The sequence below is a fragment of the Sinocyclocheilus rhinocerous genome, unplaced genomic scaffold, assembly GCF_001515625.1.
Source record: "Sinocyclocheilus rhinocerous isolate Xijiao unplaced genomic scaffold, SAMN03320098_v1.1 scaffold688, whole genome shotgun sequence".
Classification (NCBI taxonomy): Eukaryota; Metazoa; Chordata; class Actinopteri; order Cypriniformes; family Cyprinidae; genus Sinocyclocheilus; species Sinocyclocheilus rhinocerous.
Window position 1 is genome coordinate 1,073,530 of NW_015651641.1, and position 10,252 is coordinate 1,083,781.

The 10,252-nt window shown below is 37.2% G+C and overlaps 1 protein-coding gene across 2 annotated transcripts in view; it reads right to left on the reverse strand.

The window, feature by feature from the left end:
• The window catches only part of LOC107713323 (rab GTPase-activating protein 1-like), a 104,521-nt gene that overhangs the window by 67,661 nt on the left and 26,608 nt on the right, over positions 1-10,252 (reverse strand). Inside the window, exons 2-6 of one of the 2 annotated variants that reach the window (XM_016518795.1) lie at positions 9,862-10,067; positions 6,498-6,527; positions 1,956-2,184; positions 1,126-1,333; positions 828-1,002 (exon numbers count right to left, since the gene is read on the reverse strand). In XM_016518795.1, the coding sequence (XP_016374281.1) occupies positions 828-1,002; positions 1,126-1,333; positions 1,956-2,184; positions 6,498-6,527; positions 9,862-10,011 (792 nt within the window). In that variant the 5' untranslated portion in view covers positions 10,012-10,067. The remainder of the gene's footprint in view (positions 1-827; positions 1,003-1,125; positions 1,334-1,955; positions 2,185-6,497; positions 6,528-9,861; positions 10,068-10,252) is intronic. The other variant, XM_016518796.1, reaches the window with a different exon arrangement.

Genomic DNA, 10,252 nt, shown 5'->3' on the forward strand with positions numbered 1-10,252 from the left:
TATATACATACATATATATACACACACACACACACATATATAACTGGATCATTTTTAGAGCATTTCAGGCTAAATTTCACTTCACAGCTGAACTTGCCACACATTGTGGAAGCAAAATCTGATATCATAGGACAAATAGTAACAACAAGTGCCCCCTCTTCAGACTAAGCCAGGAAACTGCAATTATATCAGCAAGAAAAATAATTACATGATTCAAATCAATCAAGAGTCTCACGAAGAACAGGTCTGTATCATATTTGACCACAAAATCAAAAGAAAAGAAAAGAAAAACAATAAATGAAGATTTTTAACGTTGTGCTTCTCATTACAAAGTACACTGTCCCCCAGAAATCTCATTAAGATAAATAATTTCAGCATAATTAGCATAATACTAAACTCATCTTATCCTAATGCATTCTTTCTTCCGTTTTTTCATTTATTTTTAAATACAGTACAACAATTACTATCAGGATATATATATTGACAACTGCATTTTATAATATACTCATCAAATTTTTTTTTTTTTTTACAATATTGAAAAAAAATGGAAAACTAGCTTAACTGTCATGAAAATAATATCACAATGCAAAGAAATCTTAATGGTCCCAAAACAGGATTCATTTTCACATACACACACACGGTATGCAATATATATATAATATATATTTTGTGTTGTATTTTTCTTTTAATTTATTCTTTTTTAGACATCTGGGCAAAATATAACCTGGATATTTCTTGACGGTCTTTGTAAAAAATCACCCAAAAATTCACAAATATCATTCCACAAACTCTTTAAACCAATGCATGTGTGCAGTTATTTGTCTCACCGCCTCCTGGATCTCACAGCGGAAGACGTGGATGCGGAAGATCTCAGTGTTGTAGTGGCTCTCGGTAAAGGCGAAGCAGTCGCTCTCCGGCGTGCCGTCGTGGCCGCGAACACAGAAGAGGATCTTGTAAATGGGGTAGTTGGCAATCTCAGTGCTGGTCTGAGGATCCAACAGCCTGATGGGACATTCAAGTGCAAGATGATTTGATAGATTACATCTTGCGCTGTTTGAACCAACAATTTTCCAGTTTCCATCATTTCTTGTCTTTGTTACTTCTGTCGCTAGCTTCCTAACGTACCTGACGGTGCCCTCTGAGACTCCGGGCACAGAGAGGGTGACATCCAGGGGCATCTGGCACTGGCTGCGGAGGATGCTGACCATACGCAGAGCCTCCACCTCACTGCGCGGGGCATTCACTGACGCACAGCCTACATACGTCAGCTTACTGAACACCACGCTGTCTTCATCTGGGACAGGGGTACCAGGACTCAAGTCAGAGGGCTCATCTAGAAGCAGTGATGAGAGGAGAGACTCAAAATTAAACTTCTACATATAGAGTATCTGTCAATGTTTTAGACATGCTTGACTTGGGGGGGGGGACTTTCGATCTGAATGCCTCTACTTAAATGCTTGAAACTATTTTTTTTACACCAAAATAAATAGTGCCTCTGTATGAATTTTCATGACTAGAATTTAACAGGTAGGTATGAGTCTTGATAACAAATGACCAGCAGATGGCAGTGTCTGCATATGTATTATACTATTTCTACACACTTTTATCTTAATGCAAACCCAAGACAAAGATTTAACCTCAATGAAATTGTTTTATTTTTATTGTCTGAACGCAAAAAGGCCCAGAAAACAATAATTAAAACAATAATAATATAATTTAAAATCAATTAAAAAGAATTAACTAAAATGAGCATTTTTCTCAGGCTCCTTTATTTATGTTCAGTTATTTCACTTTAATAGCATAGAAAAGGACCAATACATTGCCATTAAAGTAAAATTACTGAACCTAAACATAGGAACCTGATAAAAATGCTAAGTTTAGAAGAAAATTTCAGACGGCACTTAGAGGCTTTTGCATCTGAATTCTTCATATGGTGATATATATATTTTTTTTACCCCTGTAAGATCTCTCGTTGAGTTCACTTTCCTGAGCTCCTTGAATGGGCAGCACCATCTCAAGTTTAGGGGGTATTGGGCCGGACCGTGGTGGCACAGCTGTAGTGGGATAGCCATGCTTGGCCCCACCCAGATGGTCCAGTCCGCCCACCAATTCAGTTACTGAAGGGTCCATCAGCACATCTTCCAGCTCCTGCTGTAACTGCTGTTCACTGCCGTTACCCACGATCTGAACACACACACATTAGTGCGTTCATTCAATGACTCATCTGAGACACTTACATATTTAGACCCAAGATGACAATCAAGGACTGGACAGTATCGGACCATAGAGTTAAGGCAGGGAAAACGGCATATTATAAATTTCACGAATCAAACAAAGCAGTGAGGGACAGACATTGAATATGTTCAATATGTTGTGTTGTCTGACGGTTGTAGCCATTTTCACAACACATTTTTCAGGAGTTGTTTAATAAATTAATATTTTCAATGTTGCGTCATCTGAACGATGGACAACAAAGTTAAAAATTACTGCAACCCACTGAGCAGCCTGAACGTCTATCCCTCACAGCTTCATTTTTATTTGCACAAAATTAAATATGGTGTCTACCGTAGGGCTGTCAAATAAAAATTAGAATTTTGACTATTCATGGAATTTAATATAAAAATCTGCAATTTTAGGTGTGTTAAAGCAGCCTTATTAGTGGAGCACGAGATGCGGTTGCATTTTAATGTTTTTGTTAGCCCATCCAGTTGCACCCACTAGATGTGGCGCTGCTGCACTGTTCATTCAAAACATTGCAGAAAAAGAGAACATCAATGCGGAGAAGATCTAGTTTACGTCAAAACTGAAACCAAGCCGTTCACACAGAATGCATATTTTGCGCATTTTCTAGAGGGACATCTATCACCGCTGCACTCGCATCTCGCACAAGAGAGCTGCATGTTTAGAAAGCCCTGTAAAATTAATGAAAGTTCAACTTTAAAAAAAAAAACATGTCTCGAGACTTTATGGCAGGTTTTTTTACCCATCCCATTGCATCTCATGTTTTTAAATGAAAAATACTCTTTGTGATTGGCTTTCAGACCTTTGTATTAAACTATACATACATACATGATGCTGCTTTGTTTATAATTGTTTAAGCAACTAAATTAATTACATTTAGTTCATAAACATTATTTTAAATATTCTGCACTTTTTTCACAGATAGTCATGTTATTTTATTGCTATGAATAAATGTGCATTAGTAATATTTTGCACGATGCACCCTCTTGTAGCCTCAGGAGAGAAGCCAAAAGCTTTTTTCCCCCTAGCTGAAATTCTGCCTTTTAAATTCGAATATAATTTGATTATTGATAATTAAGTACAAAATTCAAATGTAGTTTTTCAGCTATTTTGACAGCCCTAGTCTACCGTGACTAACACCGAGTTTATGCCAGTTGTGCTTGAGGTTGTCTACACTAGACGCATGGAAGTTTCAAATCCATTTGTCCTGTTGTCAGAAGTAGCACAAGCATCTGGAGTAGCTACGTTAGAAAGAGAATGAGCTATCAGTGTACTGTCTGTGACCCAACGCGTCACACCAAGAGTAGACCGAATCACTGATTTGCCTACTATCTATCGTGCTGCATTGCTCACATAGCTGAAAATTTGAAATGTCAGGTTAACATATTATTAATATAATTACAAAAAAAACAGCAATTAAAATGAACAAATAATGACACCCTCTGGCCTGATTGAAGGGCTTTCTAATGCCAAATTTACACTGCAAAGGTGGCTCAGAGGCAGTTTTGAGGTGACATTTAGGCGTCATTTCACAGACTGATTATGCTGCTTAGTGGTGGCATAAATAAATTTACACAGCATCTGCACCTTCATACAATACTTTGATATTAGGGGCTGATGTGGGTCAAAAGCAGGCACAATTTGTTCTGGCTTTTATGCGGACTGCATCTTTACAGCAGGCACTGTTTTGAGCAGGCACAGAGCAGCCTTAAAGGTGGGGTAAGCGATTTTTCAAAAACGCTTTAGAAAACTGATTCGGGCCGACTAGCAAAACAAACTTGTAGCCAATCAGCATTAAGGGGCGTGTCTACTCATGATGTGGATGAGAGAGCGTTCAGTGCACAGCACAGCACAGGACGGACATTAGCGAGCCGAGCGACAGAAAGATAGAGATGGCAGATAAAAAACAAAAGAGGAAAACGTCTGCGGAACAAAAGAAGGCTTAAGGCAAGAAGTAGGACCCGTGTAAATATTGTACCTTTCTGTTTTAGATTTCTGATTTGTAATACTTCGGTCCGTGTGCATTTCGATAGTTTGATTCTTGTTTGCTTGACTCATTATACTGTACATTGACGTTCATATTAATCACATAACCTCATTAAAGTTAACTTGCGTGCGGTCACAGTGAGTGATATTTCAGCTAAAATGTTTTCAATAGTTCAGAGATTCACAAAGCTGTTTTTCACGTAAAAACTTGAGCACAATTGGAAATAACTGGAAATTATTGCTAGCTAGCTAACGTCATTACTAAATTAAAACAATCGCATAGTTTAGCATAACGCTAGTTTCTGTTCTTTCAAACACTTGACTGACATAATAGAGAGAGTTTAGAGAAATAACTTTGTAGTAAGTTTATCTCATTAATTGTCGTGTTTTGTCGCTATGCTAAGCTAACATACTACCTAACCCTAAAGCACCTGTTGCCACCAGCGATTGTGTTTTATAGGACTAATGGTTAAATGTTTTAGATCATTGTTTTAATATCACACATTGTGTCTGCTTATTTACAGGGTGACCTAACTCTGACGACGAGCCGATTCAGTGGACACTTGAGGTGTGGGGAGGAAGACAGACTGATGGTTTTCATGTTAGATGCAGTTTTGGTTATATCAATACTACCTAGCTCTGTCAGGTTAAAACCTCATCTTGTTCTGTTTAAGTATTTTTTTTCTATATTTTATACCTCCGGGGGTCGAAACTGTGTATGGTGCAGCGAATGCAGTTCATGTTGGTAATGGAGATTGAATTGTATTACAGAACAGCAGACACTTGAAGTAGCATTCAGTCATACTTTATTTTTTTCTATTTTCAATAGACCAAATATCACCAGTGGAGGTATACATGTTTTGTTGATTATTGGCACTTTTTTATTAGGCTTTACTGCACCTTTAAAAACTTGTGTCCGGACTTTAGTAGGTCATGTGAATGTGACAGATTCACTTTTATTAATGTTGGAAAAATAAAGAGTTTAATTGTATTTTAGTTGTGTGATTTGTGATAAAGGTATAGACCAGAGGTTCTCAACTCTGGCGCTCGAGGTCCATGTCCCTGCAGAGTTTAGCAACCTGTAACTTTCTAGTAATCCTGAAGACCCTGAGGATCCTGTCTATAAAATAATAAATAAACTTTACTTAATTACTTTAAATAAACACAACTTTTAAATTAAATATAATTAAGTAATATTTACTTAATTAGGGTGCAATTAGATTTAATTTCTTCATGAATGTTACGTTTAGTAGTAAGTAGATTTTACTTAATAATGGCGAGTAAGTTGTACTTGATATTAGAGCAGTAAAATTTACTTAAAATGTGTTTGTGCAATTTGTTACCGCTGTGTAAAGACGCCTGATGATGCATTTTTGAAGGTGAATTACTTGGCCATGAACTACTTGACACACCATGCTGAATTGCTGATGGTCAGCATTGTCCAAAGTCTGGCCATTGTTGAGTGTCTGTAAGCTCAGTTTTGTGGTGTGTTCCACACCACTGACACTAGTCACACCTCGCCTGTGACTTTTTACCAGATGAGCACGTCGGATAGGACGAGAAGGAAAATGAAAGTGACAAAAGCAAGCAAACGACACACACAGATGGCTGTCCCTTATTTAAATCCTAATCTTACCAGAGATTTCAATATGATCAGTGCATGTTTCAGTTTTGATTTGATTCCACATCAGGAAGTTTGTAATTCAGCAGATCTAAATTTCTGATTCCTGTTATTCTGGTTATTTGATTGGCTGAAGAGACAGAAAGTGTGATCTGTGTTCATTACAACCATGATGAAGACAGTGACTGAAGAGAAAGATGATCTCTCAACACATAGGAACTGCACACACCGATGCCATGAAGTTCAGTGGGAGCAGACGATTTGGCAGATGACCTCCACGAAAGACCTCAAAATATGCATTTCTGTTAAATGCATTCTGTTTTCTTTAAAAATAATTATAAAAGTGTGACAAAGAGCTTTAGCATACAACTACTGTACACTGTTGGGACCAAAAGGCGACTGGACTAAGATGCCTGGAATGAGGGAAACAGTGGAAGCACCAGACACAAAACAGAAGCCTATAAACATTCTACTAAGCACTGCACAATCACATTGTCATAGTCCCGCTTACATCCCACACTCAGCTGCTGTACAGGCTGGTGAAGCTGCCAATCAAACTGATCAGCCAATCGCACACAAGGCACAGAGACACAATATGACCACAAAGCCACAGAGGAAGAGAGAGAGGAATAGATAGATAAAGACTGACCTTAAAGCTGACCCCTTCCTCAGAAATCACCTGTGTAACAAACAGAGTGTTTGAGAGATGCCCACAGAGGTGAGAGAATGGTAATGAATGGGTTAACTGAGAGAGAGCATTCTCTACATCATGACCGATGGACTATGAAAGATTGACAACCAGCAGAAACATCTTCATTTTTAACTGCCACAGTAGATCATGAATTGTGCTACATAATGTGATGACGCCCTCTAGTGGCAATAGCAAGTGTATAGGCCCAATTATTACCCAGTTATTATTTACTCACCCTCATGTCATTACAAACCCATTCTTTCTATGGAAGAACACAAAAAAGATATTTTGAAGAATGTTCACGTTGCCCTTTTTCATACATTTTCATTAATTTTAAGTGACTTTATTTCTTGGTAAATTCTTGGTAGACTTGGTAGTTTCTTTTTTCTTAGTAGAAATATGAGAGTGGGTAAATGGTGAAATGTTAATTTTGGTTTAACTATTCCGTTAATACAGAATGTGACAAATGAAGACGAGCATCATGGGGGAAAAAAGAGAACAAAACTTCAAAGCTGTCTGGGTAATATAGCCATGATCAAATGCAAATATGAAGAAACAGACGTCATAAGTCAACAAAATTATCAAATACACCAAGTCAGAAAGCAAGAGTGACGGTGAAATGAACATACAAGAATCATGACCACAAGTTCTGAAAACAGGGAAGACCTTTGGTGAAACCTTCATGAATTCTGGTCCATGAATGAATGAGACCTGTATGGATGCAACATCTTATTGTGGCCCACCATAACACTAATAAGAAGTGTAAACATTTATACATAAAGCTGAAAGTGCATTTGTAGAAAGTGGTACATGGACAAAGAACATACTGTAGTGCCGATAAATCAAATTAGAAGTTTGAAAAAAAAGAAAAAAAAATCAAAGGTGATACAAACTGGACAGAAATCTCGGCAGCATTCATATGGTGTGGCATTATATGAGAAATGGACAAGTCGGGGCACAGACTAAGCAGAAGAACAAAACATGGAATGAGGGTGACAAGATAGAGTGTGCAGTCTGCCTGTCCTCATTTAATATCTTCTTAGCACCTTTTAACAAACGAGTTAGGTGGTGCAAACTGTACTTGCTAATTAACTTAATGGGGTGATTTTTCAATCAGGGGAATGTTACTGTCCCCTATGATATTTTTTTTTTTTTTTTTTTTTTTAATCATACTAGTTTTAAGGATTGGTTATAATCGCTTTGTGTGTGTGTGTGTGTGTCTTTAAATTACTATTTTCTATTTTCTAATTCCTTAAGTTTGTAGAAATATTACATTTACTATAATTTCTTACGCCTTAATTTCTCTATTTTAAGAATGTCCCCCATCCAGACTTTTAATTTCTCTTCCATTATAAATTTATAAAGTGCATTTTTTCAAGGAACTTAAAAAAATATATATAAAAATGTTAAGAACTGCTGTCTTCAATACTGTTGTCATTACCATCAACAAGCATTTTTTCCCAACAATTTATATTTGGTTATGATTGTGAGCCCATCTCTACCATAGAGTTGCAGAATTGTTTGAAAATCTGAAATGTCATTCATTAAAAAAAATAAATTACATCATGATCTGAGAGCAACTTTATTAGGAGTCATTTATTATATTTAGTCAGTATTTGAGAATTTTAATTCAAAGGGAATTTATTTTTTATTTTATTAATAAATTAAATGTAAGTACATTTACTGCTTGCTGTCCTGCTATGTTAGCAAATCCAAGGTTATCTTACTTTTCTCATTATATTACAATCTAGGGCTACATGATTTGGGGGAAAATCGAATTATGATTTTTCTGATAAAAATGTGATTGTGATTAAAAAAACAAAAAACAGGTTTGTAGGGCTGCACAATTTGACCAAAATGTTGTGATAATAATAATAAAAAAACTGCTAAATAAAAACAAAAGAAATATTACTATTGTGATATTTCACTATAGTAATTTAAAGGTGCAATAGGTGATTGTCTTCAGAAACATTTTTTGTTATGCTGGTTGAAAGTCTCATCACATCCCGATAGCAATCATTAAGTGGTCTAAATGTATTTATCTGTATTTATATAATCTGTGGAAGGTGTAGGACCAAGAAATGTTCGTCCAATCAAAACGCTCGGTCTGAGCGTTTTAATTGGCTTTCCTACCTGCCTGTCAAGTTATGCATTAGCATACCTCTGTGCACCCGGTTCACACAGACAGGATACGTCATCAGCGCGTTGACGCACGCTGTGCAGACAGAGCGAGAATGGCAGACAAACATCAACAACCCGATCTTCCTTCCTGGTATTTTAGTTCTTTTTAAGTTTTCTCACCGGTGAATGACGCATGATGTAGCCCAGCGGTTCCCAATTCCAGTCCTCGCGATTCAGATAACCAGCTCGTTAGAAGCGAGCTACGTGCATGAACTGTGCTCCGATCGATATGATCCCTACACAGTGTTCACTGCTCCCTACTCGCTCAGCAGGGGAAATCCGTTGAAGTTTACTTCACTTCGGAACATTCATTCACTGATTTGCGCTGCGCAGCATCTTCACACACAGACGAAACTTACTAGAGAAGTGTGAAGGACTGGAATTGGAAACCGCTGATGTAGCCTATTGTAGTAATCTTGTCTCTGGTATTCTGGTCTGTGAGTGTAAGAGGCTGTGAGAGGCTTTGGACGGCGATTGCAGGGAGGGTGGGACGTTCGCTTTCAGTGCTATCAGGCTAAAGTTAGCATTATCCAAGATATCCTACTGCACCTTTAATAATAATTTCAATAGAGTAATTTACTAATAATTTCATTTTACATTGCAATTGTAAAGTTACAATACTAATATTTATGGCTTTCTTAATTCATTCATTTTCAAATGTTAAACCATCAATCATTTAATATGGGAAGATGTTTGGTACATTAAAAAGAGATTAAAAGCAACCCAAACTCAGAGCAGATGCAGAGATTAGTTTGTGTGGAGCATCATTTACATTGAACTGAGATGCTCTGAGATGCTGTAAACACATCTTCCCGGCAGTTCAGTGCTCATGGGTAAGAAAGTAGTGAAACAAGCAGTGTTACAGACTTTGTGATTTAATAATCGCACTATATTGCATTTTCTGCTTTATTTGAATTAATGGTGAAGCCATACCTACTAAAATTCCCTTAAAAGTTGACCAAGGCCTTGATTAGATATTTATTACAAGACACGTGATGAGCACTTTAAATGTATTAAACCTATTGTGAAGAAGTTTTATTTTTCAAAATTCCAAGTAATCAAAAGTGCCCTTTATTGAAGAATCGCCCATCTATAGTTCACCGAGTAGAATTTCCCCCTTTTTTTTTCTATCTACTCTTACCTTCAGTCCTGTCTTTTCATCATCGCTACCATTATTAGTGGAGGGAGTCTCGTCCCCCAGGCCGGACACCAGGACAAAGTCCTCACTGTTGAGGGTGGACACAGAGTCGGAGGACACGCTAATTTTCCCCACCGAGGCCTTGTCATCCATGACTGCTAAATCAAGCCAGGCGCACTCATGAATGGCAGTTTAATGAGCAAAATTACCTGTAAAACAAAGAGATGAAAAAACAATGAGGAAACGAAAAAAAAAAAAAAAAAACATGAGGAGCTTGCGCCCATGCTTATTTTGAACGCATCCTTTGTGAACTGCAAATATAGTTTGTGGTTCTTCACACTGCAAGTTTCAATCAACTGTCCTACAAGTGGCAGCATTTACATGCAGAGCTATT